Here is a 24,660-nt window from a genome sequence, read left to right as displayed (position 1 = left end):
TAGCAGTGCAGCTACAATTTGCTAAATTCTTAACTATGTTTGGAAGTCTGAAATAGTACAGTTTTCACTTCTTTACTCAAGTATGGCTTAATTTACTAGCTAATTATAGGTTTCAGAGTAGCAGCCGTGTTAGTCTGTATTCGCAAAAAGAAAAGGAGGACTTGTGGCACCTTAGAGACTAACCAATTTATTTGAGCATAAATAAACTAGACTGCTGAATTGGAATTAATTTGCAAACTGGATACAATTAATTTAGGCTTGAATAGAGACTGGGAGTGGATGGGTCATTACACAAAGTAAAACTATTTCCTCATGTTTATTCCCACCCCCCACCACCCCCCGCTGTTCCTCAGAGGTTCTTGTCAACTGCTGGAAATGGTCCACCTTGATTATCACTACAAAAGGTTCCACCCTGCCCCCACTCTCCTCCTGGTAATAGCTCATCTTAAGTGATCACTCTCGTTACAGTGTGTATGGTAATACCCATTGTTTCATGTTCTCTATGTATATAAATCTCCCCACCGTATTTTCCACTAAATGCATCCAATGAAGAGAGCTGTAGCTCACGAAAGCTTATGCTCAAATAAATTAGCTAATTATAGCTATTTGTCTCTCAATTTTGTATGCTAGCACCAGCAATCTCATGAGGACCCTGCAGCTTTGAAGTTCAATTTCTATGAAGTGATTACATCAGACCATTGGGCTCCCTCAGAGTTAAGAACTCTCCAGAAGAGATGTCTCATCCCTGGGTGGTATGCTACCCATATAGAAAGATGGCTAACTCACTTTCCCACTTCCCAGGTAATTTCCCGCTAGCCATTTCACAAAGCTCACTGATTTTGGGAACAACAATCTCAACTTATACCATTATTGCATATAAGCTTGTGATGCTTTTTCATTGATTTTTGGAAAAAATTCAAGGAAAATCTATATAAACAAATGCTTAGATAAAATTCATCTTTACAAAAACGCTCCCAGAATACCTATTTCATGACAAAAAACAGGTTAACACAATGCACACCTATGGATGCTCCATACTCTCAATCATACCTTCTGCCCCTACAAAGAAAAATGGGTATGGAAGGAAAAGGTATATGTAGGGTAGTAAGCAACCTCCCCTGTGACTGCCTCATCTGACCAGGACTTAAAGAAACTCTGTGGAGAAACTAGGAAGCACAGACTGTGTCTTCTAGTTAGTCTAAGTGCTAGAAAGCCAAAAAGATCTATAGAGTCTGTTTCTTTCCATGGCTGGCCTTTTCTGTTACATGGCCTCAAGTTGTACTACAAAGGGGGGAAATAGACTAGACCCATTGTTAGTAAGTGAAAGGAGGACTGGGTTTGTCAGTGACTTGTATCAGCTCCCTTTAGTCCTGCTTCTCTTTTGATAAGCAATAAGTACCGGCCTACAAGCAGAATGGGATGCAAAGTTCACAAAAAAATATGCCTGCAAGTTGGGGGATCTATGGCAGGTAGGACTTCCTGCAGAAAGTTGTTTACTCTCTCTGGTCCTGCTAAGGGAGGGTGCATAACACTGTCCCACAAATTTCAGAACATGCATGGGATTCTGGGTCCCCAAGAGAGCCAGGACTCCAATTACCTGTTTGCTTTCTCTGTTCTTAAGGCTGGGCCTCCTGCTCCTAAGACATATGTTAAAGTTTCTCCCCCCTGCAGTAGTTAATTTCATCACAGTGAATGCAGACCCTGCTGTTAAGCATGCACATATTTCTTGTAAAATTGGCTACCGCCATGTTTGCCTAGTTGCAGTGATTAATTTTACAAGATACACAACAATGTGAACTCATTCTTTATAGAGTGCGTACAGAAAGTGCACTTATTGTGCTTACTAATGTGCACTCAAAAAAGTCAATAATTCATAAGCCCTCACAATAAATATGAAACATACCCATCCAAGTTAGTTATTATCTGTACAGTTCTGTACTGCAAAAGCTTCTATATATAACTTTACCAACTAGACTCAAAGTCCAGTTCAGCACTGAGGTAGCTTTGCATCAGACCAAATTTTGTTAACGTACTTTTGAAAGATCTGCAATAATTATATACTGATTATCAGATACTGTCAATCTACTGCATCTGCATAGTGGTTACTATTTAATTACTAGATATTTATGTGCTTATTTCTCTAAAAGCTCAGTGTGTATTTTAATGCTTTTGAATATTTTGTATGTCTGACTTATCTAATCAAGCTTTTTTAAATCTGTTTTTCTCAGTATTCTGTAAATCTTTGAGATTTTTATTTTATTCTTTGCTTGTGCATGCAAAAATAACTATATTGGGGAGAACAATGTAGGCATCCAAGCGGTTCCCTCAGTTGCCAGATGCAAGACTATACATCTCCAGCAAGATGCAGAGCTGAAAGAAATTAAGGCTAGAAACAGCTGAATTGCACGACTGCTATTGATGCCATATTATCTCAAATCCACCTTGCCTTCAGTTGTGTCACAGAGGAAGTGAGGTAGCTTAGTTTATTGAACTGAGTCTTTTGTCTTAAATGGACAATCTATCCTTACAGTTGCTAATTATTGATGGACAGCAGCTAAGAAGTGACCCAGCGACAGTGATGGATGAAGTACAGAAGTTTTTGGGAGTCTCACCTCATTATAATTACTCTGAAGCTCTAACGTGAGTCTGTAACAGTTTAATCTCTTCTGTTGTATATGATTATGTACATCCATACATCCCACATACAATTTATCATCAGTTACAAACAAAAAATTACATTAAAAGAATATTAAGTTTGCAAGGTCAAGCACTCAAAAATCAGCCCCTTTGAGTATATCCATTCTGATACAGTCTTTCATGATAAGATCACATACTATTTTACCTATAGGACCCCTGCCTCATTCAGTGCACAGGATAGATGGCGCTCACTGAATGAACAACTAGTCCATTTCTCCCCACACCCATAGCTCAATGTGAGGCCCCAGAATTTATTTACTTCACACCATCCAAACTCTGCTCTGAAGACAGAATTATTAATTTCTTCATGGTTGTTTCTATGGTGCTCCTCACTGTAGTTTTTGAGTACTTCACAAACGTTATTCAGGTTATTTTTCACAACAGCCCTGAGAGGTGATGGGGTATTATCCCCATTTTACAGATAGGAAACAGACACAGACACCAAAGTCATAAATACACATAATCTTGCATGCCCAATTTGAGATGCATCTGGCCTGATTTTTGAGAGTTCTTAGCATTATATAGCATTTTATCTATCCAAAGCATAGCTCCCACTGGCTTCTGAGCATTCACTGCAAATCAACTGCACCTCTGCAAATCAAACACTAGGGTCTCAAGTCAGGCACCCAGAAAATGAGGAACGCACAATTAGTAATCACCTGTGAAAAGTATGGTTTAAGGGATTTGTTTAGCATCACACAGAAATTCTGTGGCTGAGGCAGTGGTAGAATCCAGTCACCTAGTGCATCATTTAACAGCCTTAATCATGAGAGTTTCCCTTCAGCTGAAAGAGTCGTGTTTTTTGACATGAGCAAAGCAATGTATTTTTCCCTAATCTTGTGCTCAGAAATGGCTTTGCTGAAACTTCCCAAACCTGAGGAAAACACCCAACAGGGAAAATTTCAGCTTTTGAAGTTTGATGAAGTTATAAGAACAGAAAAGAGGATCTTATAATGGGAAGTGTCAGGCAGCCTTAAATATAGGCAACACTAGCTTCTCTGCCTATATTTAGTGGAAGCTCATCCCCCAGTGTGAGGCCCAAAGGCAATCAGAGGAGTAGCCTACTGTCTAGTGTGCCTTTTATACACTTTCCATTGACTTCAATGGCCCTGGATCAGTGAAGTCCTTTTTTCAAAGGTGCCTGTAATGAGTTCAGTTCAGGTCTGAGATCTACACATGTAGGAGACCTGAAAGATATAGATTTCCCCTGGATCACATGAAAGGGTGGTTAACTATCTCCCTGTCCTTTCCCAGTCCCTGCAGAGAGTTCACCATCAGCTCTCGGATCTCTGCAGGAATTTGGACTGGGTGGATATTAACCCTCCCAGATCCGCAGTAAATAAGGAAGAAGCTTTTACACTGGGCCTTTCCACATTAGGGAACCTCACTTACAGCTGACTTCCAGGGGCAAGCTCTGTACTGGGGGTATTCCATGGAGCCAAGCTCTGTATTGGGGGTATTCCACGGAGCCAAGAAACCAACAGCCTCTTATGAAGGTGAAGGGCTACAGGGGCTCTCCAAATATTCAGCATCTGCTTGGGTGGTCATTTCCTCCTACAGATTCCTATGTCTGCAGGGCTTGGGGTAATAATCCATGTCCATTCCACAGTCAGGGAGGAGGAGAAGCAAATCCTACACTTTTCCATCTCCATAGGAGTGATACAGGGAGGAATGATACAACTATAGGAGTGACATAACTCCAGCAGGGAAGTTTTCATCTCCCTCACACCGCCTCCAGTTTTACTTAAGGGTAATACTGCAATGGTTCCTCGTCAATCTTTTCCAGAACAAACAACACTTGTGGGTTATACTGATCCTTATACTAAGTATAAGCCCAGAATTGTGCAGGCTTCTTTTTTTTTAAAAAAAAAGTCTCTTAAAAAACATTGCTTTTCAAAATAGCTTTTCCTAGGTAAACAGTTTCATTTTCTGGAATGTAATTTTGTAAGTCCTTGGTTCATAATGTGTACAAAGTGCTGGCAGGAATTTTGAATACATAGCTAAGCTCCTGATGTTTGCATACCTGCCACACTGCACATCTTCCATGCCTTTTGTTATGTGTTCAATATATTTGGGGACAAAATTTTCCCTTCGGTAACTAAACTGAAGTCAGTGGAGTCACATACAAGGTATAAAGTTGGTATCACCTTTATTTAAACAGGAAAATGAGTTGTAAACAGTTCTATAAAATTGTACAATCACAGTTCAGAAACACTGAGAACGCAAGTGTGTGGAGGAAACACACAGGTTTGCATGGAAGAGGAAACAACATTAAACAACGTGGTAGCTTCACATTAAGAATGTCAATATAAAATCAATTGGATAGGCTCCTTCAAAGTCATTGCTGTTTATTAAGCATACAACACACATTTTTAAAATTGTCAGAATGCAAGCCAAGGACCCAACTGTGCAAATACTACTGGACAACAAGCTTATTGCCATATGTAATCCATAAACATCAATATGGCTTCTCACAGGAGTGTGAAATTCACCCTGGTGCAAAGAATAAGGGCTGCGCACCACTTAAATGCTACTGAAGCCCTTGAAATAGGATGCAAGTGAGACATAAATGCTGCTTATGGCCCTGCACAGAGGTAAATATCATTCAGCAGTTAGTAAGCACTCTATCCAGCACTAAGTGAGTGCAGAATTAAATCCTAACCTATCATCCTTCACATACACTACTAAACCAGACTGGGGTTTATCCTTTTATTATTCTGATGCATTTGTAAAAACTAAAATTAAACTAATGTTGTAAGAGTTAATTCCTGTCTGTACATATGCTCTGTGATCCTCAAGTAAAAAAATGCTAAAGAAAGATGTCACAATCCACAGGATCGGTGCTACATTTCCAGCTTTGAAACAGTCTCTAGGAGGACCCCCTTCAGTGTGCCAGATCCTGAAGGGGTCTGTCTCTCCCTTCATAGGTTAGGCCTCACCACGTCCTTAGATTGAACCTCTGGGCCTTCAGCACTTCTGCTTCACACCGTGAGCTCTGATCAGCAAGTCCAACTTTGCAGGGAAACTGTGGAGCTGCCAGTCTCCTCTGGCTCTGAGGAGTCTAGGTGACACGTGCACTTTTGATGTGAGACTCAGAGGGCATCTCTGTGAAAAGATCAGAGGGGTGTGTGTATGTATGTGTGTACACTAAGGTATACCTTCCACAGAACTTTATGTAAGAGCAACAATACGGGGAAACCTGGGTGGGAAAACCTGGTAGAGATTTGTACACTCTTTGGGGATTAATGCACCTCACCAAGTATTCGTAATGATACTCAAACACTGTCAAAACAGTAGGGTTTATTAGCCAACTGGAACACTGCATAGGAAGACCTTAAGTTAGCTTAGAGAAAGAAAGGCTAAAGCATAGAGTAAATCCATTTTGGTTAGCTCAGAGCCCAGCCAAACTGTAATGAACCCCATTGTTCAAGCTTTCTCTGTCTCTGTCTGACCTTCTTGGTCAGTCCCAGGTGAGAACCCCAACTCCCTCCAGCAGCCAACTCTTATCCTCCCACTTCACACCTTCCCAGTCCTTTGTTCTCTAGCTGGGGTCTTTTCTCAGCTTTCCTGCTGAGAGGTGGGAAAATCCATAACCCTCTTGGCCATTGGTTACTAGGTGGCAATGTCCTGGTGATTGCGTTTTCCATTGTCTTCCATGATTTTCCATTGATTGGGAGTCAACCTCCACCAGTTCCTTTTTTAATGACCCATTCAGGCTCAGACATTCATATGTATGTCTCCCAGCCTTCCCTGCGAGTGGAGTCCTTTTCCCCCACCCCAGCTAGCCATACAAAATGTAGGGGAAACTGAGGCACCCATAAGATTCGTAAAACTACTACAGAAAATTTCCACTTCATTACAAAAGGTAAGATCAGTGTTTGTGGGAGCAAGGAGGAGTCTGCCATGTAAATCTGGTAAATTGCACATCCAGATACCTGTCTGAATGCAGTTACTGGATTTGCTGGCAAATATTACATTAGATGTGTAGTTACCTAATTTGCCTCAGCAAATATCTATTTGCATGTGCAAGTACCCCTCAGAGGTTCAAAAATTAATACAGCCTCACTCACCAAGTCCCCCGTTCCCCCACACACACACACACACACACACACTTTTTATTTTAAAGATACATCCCTATCCAGTTTTCTAGCTGCATCCTCTTGGCCACAGGATGTCCCTGCCTTGCCCTGACTGGCTGGTAGGAGAGGGCATTAAACACATTGTTTCCAACACATGCTCTGCAGCATTTTGAACTGGTGGTTCCTTTGTGGATTTTTCTTCCCTCTCCTCACCCTTGAGGCAGAGAGAAGTGGGGATTGTGTGTTCACATGGTTAACAGAGAGGCTCAGTAGCTGTGTTTCCCACTCAGAGAACAAAGGGGCTAGAGAGGTTAGAGAGAAAAATGGCCAGGCAGCACTAAACTGCTGCTTTTCACAGAGGGGAAAGCCAGGTACAAGCTAATACAGATCTAATCTGATCTGTCTAGATTCTTATACAGCACTCTCCTGACTGGAGCAGACATGATGCAAGAACTGTTGCTTCCAAGTCTCCTGTCAGACAGTGCTTCAGCGAGAGAGAGAGAGAGAGACAGAGAGAGAGACTATTTTGGAGAATGGAGGAATGGGATATTAAGCCAAAATGTGAGTCCTCTGTTACAATTAGCTCTGCTGACAGGAGAAACCCTCTCTATGCCTGGATCACCCTCTCCCCCACACTGGAAAAGGTTGTCCATCTTCCCTCATACCCAATCTTTATGGGAGGAGGGAAAGAAGACATAGTGGCCCTGTCGGAGTGGTGAGATGAACATGACCCCACTCTGCACTTGTCCTTGTTGAACCTCATCAGATTTCTTTTGGCCCAATCCTCCAATTTGTCTAGGTCACTCTGTACCCTATTCCTATCCTCCAGCATATCTACCTCTCCCCCCAGTTTAGTGTCATCCACGAACCTGCTGAGAGTGTAATCTATTGTTTTATCAACCAGGCAAGGTACTAACAAGCTTCTACAAGACTTTATTTTCAAAGTGGAAACCTCTTTACCAAGCTGCTGCTGCACCTCCTGTAGCTTTCTCCCAGCCTCTCAACTCCTCCCCGCTCCTTCCTGTTTCCTGTCCTTTCAGACTCCCAACAGCCAGTGCTCCCAATTCTAATAATTACAAGCAACATCTAAACACCACATCTATCCCATCATCCAGATCATTATTAAAGATGTTGAATAAAACCAGCCCCAGGACTGACTCCTGGGGCACTCCGCTTGATACCGGCTGCCAACTAGACATTGAGCCATTGATCACTACCCGTTGAGCCCAACAATCTAGCCAGCTTTCCATCCACCTTATAGTCCATTCATCCAATCTGTACTTTTTTAAACTTGCTGGCAAGAATACTGTGGGAGACTGTATCACAAGCTTTACTAAAAATCAAGATATATCTCGTCTACCGCTTTCCCCATATCAGAGCCAGTTATCTCATCGTAGAAGGCAATCAGGTCAGGCATGACTTGCCATTGGTGAATCCATGTTAACTGTTCCTGATCACTTTCCTCTCCTCCAAGTGCTTCAAAGACACATGCTACCTCTGCTCATGTTAGTATGCTAAAAATATCAGAGTGTGTGCAGTGGCATGGGCTGTCTACCCAAGTACAATCCCACCAACTCCCTGGGTATGTATTCAGGTGGTCATCTTGAGCTGCCACCCATGTTCCTGTGGCCAGATTACCAAGCCAGGGGGTTGGGTGGGACTGTACTCGGGTAACTAGCCCACACTGCTGCAGTCACAGTATTTTTAGTGTGCTGGCTTGTGCAGAGCTAACACGTCTGTCTACTTCGGCTGTGAAGCTGGCCCCCAGCTGTTGTGTAAACATACCATAAGCTATCATGGAGCTGGGAGACACGTGAACACCAGAGCCAGGGCAGCAGCAAAGATGCCTCTAACCTCCTGTGAATCCCTGGGGGTTGCTAAGTGAAGGGCAAGTAGCTCTTTCCATGATGGAGCAAACCTTGAAGGCTTTTTTGTGGAGGAGAAGCAGTTAGTGTGCTTGCCTGAACTCAGGATACCCAGTCCAATTCTCTGCTCTGCTACAGACTTCCTGTGTGACCTTGGGAAAATCACGTGGTCTTTCTCTGCTGCCATTCCTCATCTGTAAAATAAGGATAATAGCACTGCCCTACCTCACAAGAGTGCTGTGAGGATAAATACATTAAACATTGTGAGGCTCTCAGTTACTATATTAACAGAGGCTATATAAGTTCCTTAGATAAGGTAGGGAAGGAGGATAGGTGCTGGGCAGGGGGAATTACAAAATATGAGGTCTCATTAGCTCTCTTTTGAAAAATTGAGTTACAGCTAAGACTAACACTGTATCCTTAAGTATTTCCATTGCACCCAAATACAGTATCACATAACATACTTTGCACAAAATGTACAACTTTATACAGTCCCAAGAACGTGAACAAAATGGGGTGCTTAACTGAATTGCTTGGCTTTTTCATTCTATAATTTTGGACTTTCCCATAATGTTGAATATACTCATACTGAGACAGAAATGTTAGGGCATAGTACTACAGTTTTCCTTTAGCACAGCACACTATATTACTTCTTCTCTTGGGAAATTAGTGCAAGCCAGCCAAAGTACTTCACTATGCAATGAGCAGATTGAAAAGTCCAAAATAGAAATGAATCTACCATCAATATATCCATTTAATCAATGACTGGTTTAATTTTAATTGATATAATTACCGTGAAAATTTAGGCTAGAAGGATTAGCCCTGGGATAACAGGCTGGGCAGGGGGTAAAAAAGATCCCCCTCCCCGTCCCCCTCTCCTGAAATGAGTTCACATATGTGCAGTAGCAAATTGCAGGTGCGTTGGTGTTTAAGGAATAGGCCCAGGGCAACAAAACATTCTGAAACTAATTAACTTTACATTTCAGCCAATTATACTTCATCCTTCTTAAACAGCTGCTGAACAGCAAAAACGTAAACCTGTTCAATGTTTTATGCATGCTGCCAAGTCCCATAGCAATAAATTCAAAACTTAACCCTATATTTTGCTTGTTTCCTTAGTGTGTTAATGCCGTAATCTAACATTCCTATATCTTTGATTTTAAACACATGATGATCAGACTTCAAATTTCTGCAAAGATTGTTTAGAGACAGTGTTTATGCTGATGCCTGTCTTGGAATGAAAGTGACATCTAGAACCAATTACATGAGGCAACCAGCCCTCCAGGTGTAGTGATACATTAATGGCAAACCAACCACTTCTTCCAGAGGATCTAAACACTGCTTTAGTTGCCTCAAAAATACACAACTAAGAAATATGTTGTTAAAAAAGTACTACTGGCAGATGTGTGCATGCACATAGAGGAGACCAGATCTAGCTTCCACTTAAGTCAACATGGTCCATAAGTCTTTTTTCAAATCTCTGGCACTTCCAGTGGACCAAGTTCTGACCTGGAAAAGTGTGTGATATCACAAGTCCAGTCAAGTGCCTCTTCTTGACCATTCACAAGACTTCTGTGAAGGGAATCGATTCTGGATCCCGTGTATTTTAGGCTTCCTGAGTATAACAGTCCAGTCACTCTCTGCCATTGGCTTGAGATCCCTGGCACACTCTCAGGATGCAGATTCCCTGTCTAACACGCCTTCCTGAGAGTTTAGACAATGTAGCTCACTGCCCAGCACTCGGACACCAGACTTTTCTGGCTCCCCTGTAGCTTAAACATGCCTTATCTCAGAACCTCCTGAAGGTGTGAGGTGCTGGGTTACAATTTAACTCTCAGCGCACGTATGATAAGGTATACCACATAACACACAGTCTTTTCACAGGATTCAAAACACAGCATTGGTCTTTGTTTAATAACTTAAGAAATACATATCTATATAAAAATCATAAATCCTGCATGTATTTCTGTGCTTCCATTTCCTCAATACTCCAGCACATTCTTTGGGCTGGGATCCAGGTTACCTGGGACTATCCAGCAAGTTCATTGTGGTGCATGGCTTGCTTTTTTTTTTTTTTTTTTTAAAAACATGGAGCCTTTTCTCCCAGTGTACCTACTGACTCTGGCCTGTGATGGGATGTTAGATGGGGTGGGATCTGAGTTACTACAGAGAATTCTTTCTTGGGTATCTGGCTGGTGATTCTTGCCCACATGCTCAGGGTTCAGCTGATCGCCATATTTGGGGTCAGAAAGGAATTTTCCTCCAGGGCAGATTGGAAGAGGCCCTGGGGTTTTTTGCCTTCCTCTGCAGCATGGGGCATGGGTCACTTGCTGGAGGATTCTCTGCACCTTGAAGTCTTTAAACCATGATTTGAGGACTTCAATAGCTCAGACATAGGTGAGAGGTTTATTGCAGGAGTGGGTGGGTGGGTGAGATTCTGTGGCCTGCATTGTGCAGGAGGTCAGACTAGATGATCATAATGGTCCCTTCTGACCTTAATATCTATTAATCTATGAATCTCCTTACCCTCTCCTGCCCAAACTTCTTGTGTATCCATCAGACATTCCCTCTGAGTTCACTTTAAATGCCTTCTTTGTCACCTCTGTCTTTGTCCTGCTTAGGGAATTGCCACTCTCTATTTCCTGACCCCTTCAGACAAGAGAAGGAAGTGTCTTTCAAACAGCTCATGGAAACTCACTTAGCATATCTATTGTCCCATCAAAGCACAGTAGTTAAAGTTAAGTACTCCCTGTTGTCCTTAGTCTGTTGTATATTTGCTCTACGTTCTTTCTGCAATGGTGGATATGCTTTGGGACAGCGGCTATCTGAGACTATCTAGTAAGTAGAATTCATACATTGTACAGATACCCCAAAAACATCACACATGGGGCTCTGTAGACTCTTTGGAGAAATGGATATCTTCAAGCAATTGATAATGTTCTCAAACATGTATTTCACTGCATAAATTGTTCTTGAGCATACAGTGGCTGTCTAAGACACTGTAATATCAGTTCTCTCCCTACTTGGAAGAAGTAAAACATCCGAGATATCACATAGCTGGCTAACTGACTATTTAGTGGCTGAAGGTTCTTCCATAATTAAACCTTTCATAAGATATTATCCCTTTTAGGTTTGACCCTCAGAAAGGCTTTTGGTGTCAGCTGCTGGAAGGAGGGAAGACCAAATGCCTGGGAAAAAGCAAAGGCCGAAAATACCCACCAATGGATCAAGAGGTACCACTTTTCTAGAGATCTGAGTTACAGTTTGTGAAAAACTCATGCAGCATCATGCTTGGGGCTCAGGAATAAAGGATGGTTCATTTTTTTTAATGTTTTTTTTTTTTTTAAAACCTACAGTTCAGGATAACCACACCTGTATTTGTCCAACAAATGCATTCATACTCAGGCTTTTAGCTTCCCAGTCATTGCTTCTTTGTGTGGTGATGCATGTCCCTGCTGACTGGGACATTTCCAGGCTGCACAGATGTGAATTCTCCCAGCAAACTCAGACAGTGAAAGCTGACCTGCTTGCTTTCTCTTCACTCATGCTAATAAGCTTACTGGTGATCATCCCAACTCCAGCATTGCCTGTGGCAGGTGGTTAGTCCTTCAAACCCCACAAAGGCATCTCTTCTATGGTCACATAACAGCCTCAGCTCAGAACTAGCACACACTTGAAGACTTTGATCCATCTTTTATACAATTATGGGGTCTTTCATCTGGAGTTTCAAGAAGCAGGTAACCAATAAACAAAGGGTTTTTCTCCATACATTTACATTAGTCAGTCTCCTAGAAAAGTTGCATACAATCCCACAAGAACCTAAACAAATGCATTTTAATACAATGGATCCAAAAGATATTGAATTCAGTTTAATAAGGTTTAACTTAATAAGGTTTGTCCAGGAAATTTTCCTGTCACAATGATACTAAGAGAACTGAAATTGTGGGCCATAAAAATGTGGACACTGTTCCTTTAAGAATTTTACCTGGTTTGTCTCTTTGCTTTTTCAGCAAGATTGTTCCCCACAAGGGTGCCAATTTTTAATGTAAATTATCTTTGTTCCTTTTCCCCTCTTCCCTCAGTCTAGAGCTTTTCTTTCAAGCTACTACAGAGATCACAATGTGGAACTGTCTAAACTACTGCACAGATTGGGACAACCCCTGCCATACTGGCTGAGACAGGAGCTTCAGAAAGTGAGATAGCACTGATGTTCAGAGGACCAAAGTCTCTAATGACAGTTACTGGCACCATAAAACCCCTCGCTTCCCCGACTCACTTGTGATTGTCAGTACACGACCTCATGAATAACTGTCTCAAAATTAAATACAAATATAAAACTGTTTATATATGCACGCGCTGACAGCTATTAGCATCAACTCCTTTGTCAGCTTCTGGGACACAATATGGAGCTATATGGCATTATTCTTTATCCAGCCTGGGACTCATGCATAGTCTAGTCCCTCTGTTTACCAGAAAGTTCCAGAAACTGTATGTATGATTGATAGTCTTCATCATATATGACAAATTACAGCCTGTCAGGACACAAGCAAAGAACAGAAACATCTCTCGGTGGATTGTGAGGTTGGTTGAATTTAATAGTTTTCTGTATTTTTTTCTTTTGGCCTGATCCTTCAAGGTGGGTTTTTTTGGAGCAAACAAAAGGAAACAAAGTTGTCAATCAAAACATGTGATAACCATGAACCAGCTGGGTCAACAACAGTCTAGACAGCCCAAACTGTTGATATGTATTGGTGGGCTCCGAGTAGCCACACTGTCCCTGTCCAGTTTTCTTCCCTCCTCCTTGGATACAGTCCTTGTCCACTTAGGACACTAGATGTGTCTCATATTCCTGCCCATTGCCCATGTCCCTCTTCTCCCCCTCCCCCTTCCTGACCTCCTGGGCACTGTCCCTGCCTCCAGCTTCCATATGAGGAGCCCAGAAGCAGAAGATGTGTGTACGAGATGGAGGAGATAGCGCAGTCAGGCTGGAGTGAGAGTTGTGGAGGGATCAACCATGCTTTTTGAGTAATAGAGTTTAAGGCCACAAGGGACCACCATCTAGTCCGACCTCCTGTATAGCATTGGCCACCAACACTACCCACCATCCACACTCTAACCTCAAACACTGAAATTTAACCAAAGTATTACAGCTCACAGGAGACGAGATTGTTATTTGTCACAGGCAGATAATAGAAGGGACCAAAGTGCAATGGTAGTTGGGGCCCCTGCAATGGTAAAGAAATAATTAAAATATACCCATGTAAACCTGTCAAGTGACCCACACCCACGTGCTGCAGAGGAAGGTGCAAACATCCAGGGTCACTTCCAATCTGATTTGAACGAAATTCCTTCCAGATGCCACAGATGGCAATCAGTTAGATTCCGAGCATATAAACAAAAACAAGAAAGAAAAATGCTAAGTGCCACCTCAGAGCCCTGGCCCTCCCTGTCCAATGGCCCATCTCCAGCCATGGCCATCCCTGATGCTCCAGAGGAAGGAGATAAAAAACCTCCCAGAAAATATTGGGGGAGGGAAAAATCCCCTTTTGACTCCTGCTAGTGGCCAGCAAGAACCCTGAAGCATAGGCTTTCAGGAACAAAAGATATAAACTGGAAGTGAGACTTTTAGAATCATAGAAGATTGGGTTGGGAGAGACCTCAGGAGGTCATCTAGTCCAACCCCCTGCTCAAACAAGGACCAACCCCAATTAAATCATCCAGCCAGGGCTTTGTCAAGCTGCAGCTCAGGCTTTTTGAGCCCTGCCCCCTACCACCACAAGCAACACAATCTGGAAAAAATACTTTTGAGCCAAACTCATGATTTTTGGAGGGTTCTGATTCCTAATTTTTGAATATTTAGGTTTCATATTTAGGTTTTGAATGTTAGTCTGTATCAGCAAAAAGAACAAGGAGTACTTGTGGCACCTTAGAGACTAAGAAATTTATTTGGGCATAAGCTTTCGTGGGCTAAAACCCACTTCATCAGATGCAGGCAGTGGAAAATACAATATATAGAGATATATACACACACAGAGAACATGAAAAAATGGGGGTTGCCATACCAACTCTAACAAGACTAATTAATTAAGGTGGGCTATTATCAGCAGGAGAAAAAAAAAACTTTAGTGATAATCACACCACACGATCCCTTGTCTATAGCCAAGCTCTAAGATACAATCGCATTTGCTCCAATCCCTCAGACAGAGACAAACACCTACAAGATCTCGATCAAGCATTCTTAAAACTTCAATACCCACCTGCTGAAGTGAAGAAACAGACTGACAGAGCCAGAAGAGTACCCAGAAGTTACCTATTACAGGATAGGCCCAACAAAGAAAGTAACAGAACAGCACCTCCAGCCCCCAACTAAAACCTCTCCAGCACATCATCAAGGATCTACAACCTATCCTGAAGGACGATCCCTCACTCTCACCTGACCTGAAGCAAATACTCACCAGCAACCACACACGATGCAATAAAAACACTAACCCAGGAACCTATCCTTGCAACAAAGCCTGTTGCCAACTCTGTCCACATATCTGTTCAAGGGACACCATCATAGGACCTAATCACATCAGCCACACCATCAGGGGCTCATTCACCTGCACATCTACCAATGTGATCTATGCCATCCTGTGTCGGCAATGCCCCTCTGCCACATACATTGGCCAAACCGGACAGTCTCTACGCAAAAGAATAAATGGACACAAATCAGACATCAAGAATTATAATGTTCAAAAACCAGACAGAGAACACTTCAACTGCTCTGGTCACTTAAGTAACAGACTTAAAGGTGGCAATTTTGCAACAGAAAAGCTTCAAAAATAGACTCCAATGAGAAATTGCAGAACTGGAATTAATTTGCAAACTGGACACCATTAAATTAGGCTTGAATAAAAACAGGGAATGAATGGGTCATTACACAAACTAAAAACTATTTCCCTGTGCTAATTTTTCCCCTACTGTTACTCTCACTTCTTGTTAACTGTTTGAAATGGGCCATCCTGATTATCACTACAAACTTTTTTTCCTCCTGCTGCTAATAGCCCACCTTAATTGATTAGTCTCGTTATAGTTGGTATGGCACCCCCCATTTTTTATCTTCTCTGTATATATCTTCCTACAGTATTTTCAACTGCATGCATCTGATGAAGTGGTTTTTAGCCCATGAAAGCTTATGCCCAAATAAATTTCTTAGTCTCTAAGGTGCCACAAGTACTCCTCGTTCTTTTAGCTGAATATTTAGGGTTAACAATGTTGAAGAAAACTGGCGTGGTGAAAGTTTTTTGGACAAACCATTGAAAGGTTGCGGTGGGGAACCGGAGTAATTCCAAAGACTATCCGGCCAACCCATAATCTGAAAGAACATACGTGCCAAATTGCATCTGCAGCAATTCATCGGTAATTAAAAGATAATTTTGAAATGAAAAGCTCAGGAAACACCAAATGTTGTTTTGGGAGCTTTTAAAGGAATACAGCAGATGTCTTAATCTGTTGCACTTCCTTTTGGAAGGGGTGGAAACCAGCTTTTCATGTAAGAAAAATACTAAAGTATCTTTTAAAATCTCCTTTTTCTGACATCCAATTATGTCTTTAGTATACACTCCAGAGGAGGGTTTCATATCCCTTTTTGTGCCTCCTTGTTATTTATGTTTGGCTAAGTGTCATGCTACCAAGATATTCCATGTTCTCATTGATAAACTGAGACTTGATGTGGTTTTGTTAGGTGTAGCATACAATTTGAATATAAAAACAGCAGCATATTAGGGTCTAATTTCTTCTGCCTGGAACATGATCCCTCAGCACAGCCTTTGTCCAGAACACCTTTATTGTAGAAAGGTCTTTGTACACTGGCTGTAAATAATCTTGACTTTTTTTTCCCTTTAAGCAAATCATGAAATTATGCTTTTGACATCACTGACTATAACTGAGGGGCATCTGAAAAACCAATTAAATAAATATAGAATAGAAGAAGAAGAATAAAGAGCAAGCCAAACACGTTGTTAATAACAAGGAGAGCTGGAGTTTGGGGGGATGGGGGGAAATTGTGGACTGACTTTCTGTTTTATGAATTACATACCTGGCCAGGCCGACTCCTGCATCTGTGCAGAGTCTCGCTGAAATTAATTGTACATGGAGTTTACCCAGGTAGATCTTTTTGTAGGATTATACTCCTTTACATCCTTCCCCTTACTGCATCTGTATCCTTCCATGCCTGCTCTAGTATCTCTGCCTTTAAAAGGTAGAATCCAGCATGGATCAACACATGCCAGAATCTATGATAGCATATCAGATTATCAGAGCAGTAGTCATTTAACTAGAGTCAATCAGAAAAGCATCTCTAAACTTTCAAATTATGCATTGACCTCTCAAAGTCTAAAATAAAATTTCCAACTTAACTGCTATTAGCCTCCCCCCTACACCCCAATCAAACAAATTCCCTCCAAGATATGGAATCAGTTTGCCAACTTTCCCCAGAACAAATTAAAATGGCTGAATTATAAACTCTGGGGGAAGGACAAGTTTGTATAGTAAAAACAATGAGAGCGCTGATTTTGGATGTTATGAGGCTGTAGGGACATGATTTGAAGACAGAAATAAAGAATGCTTTGTAGTATCAAATTATATCCCTGCATCCATGTTTTGTTCGTATTTGTACTCATTTTTGAGTGAATAATTCTTATGAAAAGTGCTGAATTGACAGACCATTCAATAGAAGAGCCACAGAACTGGCACAGATAGCATCAGTAAAGCTCCTCCACACCATCCTGCTAATGTGAGTTAGTCCTTTTCTGGATAAACCCCTTCCAACATGAAGATGGTAGCATAGTCTCTTTGCAACCACTGTATACTCATCTTCACTGAGGAACTTTCAGAATATGTCCATCCTCACAAGTATCACATAATAAAACCTACCTTTAAAATAAATACTTCTTATCACATGTACTGCAATATAAACCAAAGGCAAATAGGCCCTCCAACATTATGTTAAAGACATATATTCTCAGAAGACAAATTTTCCCTGTAAATGAAACAATTCTTACCTTTTTTTAATATTCTCTTTTCTTCCAGAGTATCCTTTTAATGCGACTGCTAAGGTGTGGACCTATCTACAGATTGGATCCCCCATCACTATCATATCTGGAAAAGCTAGCAGAAAATAAGGATTTGCAAACAAAGGAGATTCTTAAGTGTTCAGTGTTCCAGTGACTGGATACTTTTTATAAAAACATAATCAGCATCATTTGGAAATATTTTTTTTAAAAAAGTCCTAGTCAAAGATCTGAGACACGGGCAAAAAGTTAATGGCCTTGCCTACAGCGGTTTTTTTTGTTTCTATTTCTATCTGACAACAGCACATCCAGTCTAACTCTGGTATATACTTGAGGTTTGGGAAAAAGCAAAATAAATTTTGATCACAAAGTATTTTTGGTTGGGGGGGGAGAAAATCTGTCTTTTCTGAAATTGTTTTAAGTAATTGTGTATACACCTTCTTTGTTCTTCTCACTTCTACAGAATAAACACCTCTGCTGGTACATCAGATGTGAGCACTTATTTTTTCCTTATACCTTCTACAGCTGTCATAGCTAAACCAAAATACTGCTATTTGTTTGACCTCTGACTTATATTTCAAGTTGTGCACGGGCTCAGCTACTCTTCCCTTCTGCATCCATACTGTGCCTCCACCCATCCTCCACACTGCAGCCTCTGATGCTTTGGGATTTTCAGCTTCTTGTAGACCTAATCATCTGCCTCACTCGTTGTCCCCCAGCTTTTGGGCAGAGAACAATAATTTTAGCATCTGGCTGCCTATGTACATATGGTGGTAAATTTTATACATGGTGGAAATGACTTTCAAAAGAATTAGGCATGCATGCTTCTACCTGAATTCAGTGAGAACCATGGCTACTCAGCTGCTCAGATAATCAGGCCCTCATTATTGAATATTCATTGGTGCAGTGACTTGGACAGAACTCTCCGGTGTCTCAGGTGAATGCTGTAATTACCAACCTACAGTCTCTCTCTATATATAAAATTGGACAAGTCCAATTTGAGAGTGCCTTACCTCAGATTACCCAATGGACTAGTGGTTAGGCCACTTTCCTGGAAAAGAAAGATGTGGGTTCGAGTGCAGTGTCAAATCAGGCAGAGCAGGGATTTAAATCTGGGCCTTCAGGTGAGTGGCCTAACCACTGGGCTATTGGTCTCTCTCTTGTTCTTTTTCCACAAGAGAGGACTAACGTGGCTTAGATAACTTCAAGAGACTGTTTACAGCTGAGAATCTCAAGCAGAAATAGGTGCCTACAGCACAGATCAGTAGGATTTATAAACCTAAGTACCTTTGAATCTGCCCTGTCTTGTTCCTCTGCATTTCATTCCTGGCTGGCTTAGTTGGCTTCCTGCTCAGCTTATAGGCTTCTGAAGATCCATTACTTAGCTGCCTAACTCTTGCCAGGCATTTCATGGAGACCCAGGGAGCCTAACTCAGGCTGAGGATTTCACTAGGTGGAAGGGTACCTCAATGTTAGGCACTGCAAGACCCAAGCCCTTTTGTGGATCTAGCCTTAAATGACACAAAGTGACACAGTAGTCTTTGTCCCATTTTCAAAAGTGATTTAGGCCCTTAGGAGCCTAAATTCCATTGATACTCAATGATACTTGAATGTGCTTGGTTAGGTGTCCAGTGGGACTGCCAAAAGCACCTATCTGCATCTTGAAATGCCTAAATACCTTTGTAAATGTGGATCTTAGGAGGCTTTCAAAAATATTGCCTATCATCAGTCATGCCTCTTCCTCTCCCATACTCACTCACTTGTACACACAGTAAAGCTGTGTGAGAATTGTGGCTGAAACCTGACAGACCTAGTTTTAGGTTTGGCCTGAATCTGAGTCTCCCCCAGGTTCACATTATCCTCTGTCTGAGGCAAGAAGAGGGTTGTGAGTATTAGTAGAACTTGCCATTTTTATTTAAACTCAGCTAGGTTCACAGTTTCACTTTTAGTTTCTGGAGTCAGACTGTCCCTAACCAGGCACACTCAAACCTACAAATGTTGTAACATTAGAGTTCTCAAGCCATTCATTTATGAGAAAAAGACTTTGACATCCCCACTAGTAGATTATAGGAAGTTTGGATTTTCAATTATGTAAATACCCAAATTCCTGTCACACTGGTGCAGGAGAAATTACAGATGGATTCTATGGGTAGTTTATACCTACATTTCTTTTAATCAATAATTAAAAGATTTCCCCAGGAATGTCGTTTGTTCCTTAACAGTTCAGCCACATGCAACTGTCAAGTGGGAAGGATATCTTGCTCTAGAACAGTTCATATAGAAACTTGTTTGTTTCGTTCACCTGTTAATTATTCAGCCCACTGGTCTCGACACAGCTAGGTCTAATCAAATGTGGGCTAATAGTCCCAAATAGTCCCCTGCTCCTTTGAAATGGCAATCTAATACTTGAAAAAGCTGAGTTCCTGTAACATGTGTTTTCCCCACAAGAAGTGAAATGATGTCTGAGGCTGTTCTTCCCCTCAGTTAGCAATCTGAAGATTAAGAGAACTCCACCATTTTATCAGAGGTGCCTTCCAATCCTGAGCTAACTTCATCCACCACTGGCATGCAGCTAAGTGCTTCTTTCATGTGTTTAGCACGTAATTCCATAAAATGGTTTGAGGCTTGGAAAAGACTATATACTTCAGCAGATAATTACATTCCCACTCAATTGACTTTTTACTCTCTACTTCTCTCACTATAGACTACACTTTACTATCCTGTAGAATGAAAAGGAGTACTTGTGGCACCTTAGAGACTAACCAATTTATTTGAGCATAAGCTTTCGTGAGCTACATTGATGAAGTGAGCTGTAGCTCACGAAAGCTTATGCTCAAATTGGTTAGTCTCTAAGGTGCCACAAGTACTCCTTTTCTTTTTGCGAACACAGACTAACCTGGCTGTTACTCTGAAATCTATCCTGTAGAATGTATCTGTTGATCACAGTCCTTGATGGGTAATTTAACTTCCCTCACCCAATGCGAACTGTAAGAGAGAGAACTAAATATATGAGACGATGAGTTCTTATCTTATCTCTAGCTATGGGTCAGGTGTTTAAATATGCTAAACCAGTTTGTTTGTTTGTTTTTTGCTTTATATTTTTGGTTTTACTTTATTTACATATGCCAAAGAATCATCTGAACCTAATCTGTATCCTCTCCATAAATGCATAACTCCCATTAATGTCAATAAGAATTAGGTGTTCACATGAAGAAGAAAATAAACTTGCAAAAAATAAATTCTATCTAATGACATTGTAGTTACACCACATATTCCTGCGAATAACACCAAGTAAGCAAAGACAAAATAGTTCTCCAACTTTCAGCTTTTAAAATGGCATAAAGAACTTTATTTATTAAAGCAAAATCATCCTTCAGCTAGCCCATAGTTACTAGAGACTGGTGTAAACTAGAGCTTTCATCTCAAACTCACCATATAGACAAGCAAACTTGGGAACAATCAGGATCAGCATCCGGATCCTAACCTCATTATTCAAGATCATCTCTAATACTCAGGGGACGTGCCCTGTAATTGTAGTGTCTAGAGCACACAGTAAAACTGTCCCAGGAAATCATCCCTATTAGGCACGTTCTTGTCTTTAGAGATCACAGCAAAATGCCTTGAATACAATTCTTTTTTATCATTTTTAGAAGATCACCACTGTTATGTAATCAATTTTCATGAACCCTTGAGTGATTTCTTAACATAAGATTCACTGTATAATGTCCCTTATTCTCCTCTAACGCCACTGACTTCAATAGACTTACTTCTGATTTTTTTTTTTATGTGAGAGAAGAATCAGACCCACTGGTTTTGTTCTGACAGAAGCAAGCAGTGTGAGGCGGGAACACTGAAGTTTTCCTTTAATATTGTTAGCGTCTCAAGGTCCAGTTATTATCTCTTCCCTATGTTACCTGTTCAGATGCAGAAATCATTGCAATGAGGTGATCAAGTTATGCTGGAAGATAAGGAGTTAGATAGCTGACTGCCATCTTTAAATTTGGGGACCAGAGAGTTCAAATATAAACTGTGGTCTTAAGAAGGAAGTAGGTTTTTACTATTTCAGTGAACTTCAGCTCTTTCAAATAAGCTAGCTTTTGTCAGCTGCTCGGAGGAGGATAGATATTTAGCCCTGAGACTGAATTCCCTTACATCTGCTTAAAAGAAATGATCCTATAACTCGAGATGAAAACAGTGCCAGCATTAGAGATATAGGGAGTCAGTCTGAAGCAGCTAGGACAAGCAAAAATGGGTGAGCTCCTGCGGTGGAATCAAAGGATTTAGGCATTGCAATGCTGATTGTCACTATGCCTAAAATGAAGATGCCTAGAAAGCCACAGGAACAACTCTGTGCCCAGCGAACCCTGAGTTAGACGCCTAGGCTCCTGAATGAGCAGAGCGAGGCGCCAAAATGGGGCGAGAGAGGTACAAAAGCTATCAGGCTAGGGGCAAAGCTGCCTAAACTAGCCAAAGGGAGATGCCTACAAGAGGGGGATGTGTGAAACCCCACCCCTCTCGCCGAGTTAGGCAGCTATTTTTGTTTGTGATCCACAAAGGGGAACCCACCACTGGGAGTCAGACAGCTTAGGTGATGAAGCTGCTCTTTGAGGGAATGAGTTGCGTGGAGTGAGGCAGATACCTAAAAACAGCAGCAGGAGGAGGAGGAAGTGGTGCAGGTGGTGATGATGATGGGATGTGGGAGACGCAGGTTCAGTTCCGCCCTCCCCCAGCAGAAGGGTCAAAAGCAAAGTGTCCTAGCCACTGAGCTGTGGGATCGGCTGATGTGAGGTTTTCTCAATCTCTCCTGGTGAAGCTGATCCACTGTGGATAAATAATGGAGTGATTGGAGCAGGGGAACTGGATCTGGGATCTCTCACCCAGGTGGGTGCCCCAAATCACTGGACTACAGAGTCATAGTATCTCTCTCACTCTCTCTGTGCCCACCCCCATCCCCAAATGACTGCTTCACTGTGGATAAAAACTCAAATAGTCATTAGGTCAAAGAGAGAGAGAGAATGAGTATAGTCTAGTGGTGTCTATAAAGCTGCCTGCAGTGGAACAAGAGGATGAGTAGAAACCCCAGAGCAGACTGTTAGGAAGTAGATCACTACCCCTAAAATGGCTGTGAGTTCTATACTTAGATTTCACCAACCAATTATCAAGTGTAAACTCCTCAGGTACTATAACTGCCTAAACATGGAGTCTCAGACCTTGGGTATTCCAATCTATCTTGCCACCCAGATGAGCATACCTTTGTGATAGATGGTCTCTTACACCAAGAATTACAGCAATATTCAGGTTACTCCCAGTTCCAAAGGACCAGTTACTTACCCCAGGTCAATTGCATGTTAGTTTTTACACCAACAACAAAGCTTGTAGTCAATCCTATAATAATTATATAAAGATTTATTAAATCGGAAAAGGAAATTAGAGAGTTATTTACAAAGTTAAAGTGGGTAAACATCTATGCACAAATGAGTTACAATCTTAAGTTTCAAAAATAGAAGCTTCTATAATAAGCAAGCTCTATATGACCTTTAGGGCTAACCCATGCTAAGCTTCTCTTGCTTATGGCTAGTAAACCTTGCCCCCAGAGTCCAAGCAGAATAGATATACAGTTTCATCTTGTTAGGGGTTTTTAATTCCCCTCCTCCCTTGTGCTCTGATCTGCAAAAACTCAGCTGACAGGAGGAATCCACTTGCATGACTCATCTTCAAAGGAAGGGGGAGGGCAGAACAACCAACACTTTTTGTCCTCTTTAACATCCCACAATATTCCATCTGGTATTGATGGATCTTTCCTGTTGGGCAGGCAAAGCACCTTTTGTTGGAGAGCGACACTTCTCACTAGTTCATATCTCTCCTGTCTCATGATTTACAAAGTCACAGAAGCTCACAATACAACTACTCAAATATTACCTTACAATATCAGATACAGATATTGAAGTGAGATTAATGCATGCAGCAATTCACAAGCATTCAATAAAGTCTAAACACCAAACATATTCTTATAATTCTACTATTTATTTTAACAATACTTACACTCAGGTAAGTCAGACTGATTTCAGCTATGTTCTGTCAGTGTTCAGTTGCCATGAGCTGGCACTGGGTCTTCCAGTATTACAGTTGCCAGTATCACAGTTGCTTCCAAGAGGAATTGTGTGGTGCTGCACACAGGCACTTAGGTCCCTTTGTTGTTTTGTGGATCTCACTCCCAATAATTAGCATCACACTGGAACTCATTTTATAAAGGTTAGCTGCCCAGTCAGAAAGATGAGTCTCTCTCGCTCTCTGTCTCTCGGCATTAGAAGATCTGGCTCAGGAGGAGAGGGGGGATAGTTTGAAGTTCCTCTCAGTCTTTTCCAGGTCAGGTCAAATTGCAAGTGCCCCACAGTATTGTTTTTTGTTTGTGTTAAGTACACAGAAAAGAGGCAACTTTGTGGCACACAGATTTCAGTTTCCCGAAGCACCCACTTGAGGGAACAACCTTCTTTGGGGGTGGAGGCCAATTGAGGTACAAACAGCCAAAACCCTGTTTGGGATGTATATGAATATATAATATTGAGTAATAATGCTTTGCACTGATATGGAAGCTTTAGTATAGAAATCAAAAAAGCATTTTAAGTCACATAAACACAGAAATAATCTGTTCAGCAGTTACAGATTTATTCAGTATGGTTGCTGCATTTCCACAAGTTCAAAATTGCCTTATTTAAGCCTCACAACATCCCTTCAAGGGAGGCAACTATAAATATGCCCATTATACAGGTGACAAAATGGAGGCGCAAGGTGGCTACATTAATTGCCCAAGATGATACAGATAATAAGTGAGATGGCTGGGAATAAATTGGTGAGAGGGACTGCCAGACCATTAACTTTAACCACCATGCAAACTGACACAAAAGCCAAATTGTCTTAGAACTAGGGGCCAGAGTTCAGTAAGCAAAACATGCATATGCATACTCC

At 41.4% G+C, this 24,660-nt stretch overlaps 1 protein-coding gene across 4 annotated transcripts in view; it reads left to right on the top strand.

The window, feature by feature from the left end:
- The window catches only part of NDST4 (N-deacetylase and N-sulfotransferase 4), a 177,666-nt gene extending 159,501 nt beyond the window's left edge, over window positions 1–18,165 (top strand). The window contains exons 12-16 of one of the 4 annotated variants that reach the window (XR_012158535.1): window positions 631–801; window positions 2,531–2,640; window positions 11,772–11,874; window positions 12,729–13,222; window positions 17,714–17,798. Coding sequence is in view for 2 of the 4 variants with exons in the window: in XM_073340978.1 (XP_073197079.1) it covers window positions 631–801; window positions 2,531–2,640; window positions 11,772–11,874; window positions 12,724–12,834; window positions 17,714–17,851 (633 nt within the window). In the remaining 2 variants the exon portion in view is untranslated. Of the gene's footprint in view, window positions 1–630; window positions 802–2,530; window positions 2,641–11,771; window positions 11,875–12,723; window positions 13,223–17,713 lie in introns of all 4 variants that reach the window. The other 3 variants (XR_012158534.1, XM_073340978.1, XM_073340979.1) reach the window with 3 other exon arrangements.
- The last annotated feature ends 6,495 nt before the right edge of the window (window positions 18,166–24,660 follow it).

The sequence above is a fragment of the Lepidochelys kempii genome, chromosome 4, assembly GCF_965140265.1.
Source record: "Lepidochelys kempii isolate rLepKem1 chromosome 4, rLepKem1.hap2, whole genome shotgun sequence".
NCBI lineage: Eukaryota > Metazoa > Chordata > Testudines > Cheloniidae > Lepidochelys > Lepidochelys kempii.
The sequence above is the reverse complement of the archived record's forward strand: the minus strand, read 5'-3'. Positions and strand labels throughout refer to the sequence as shown.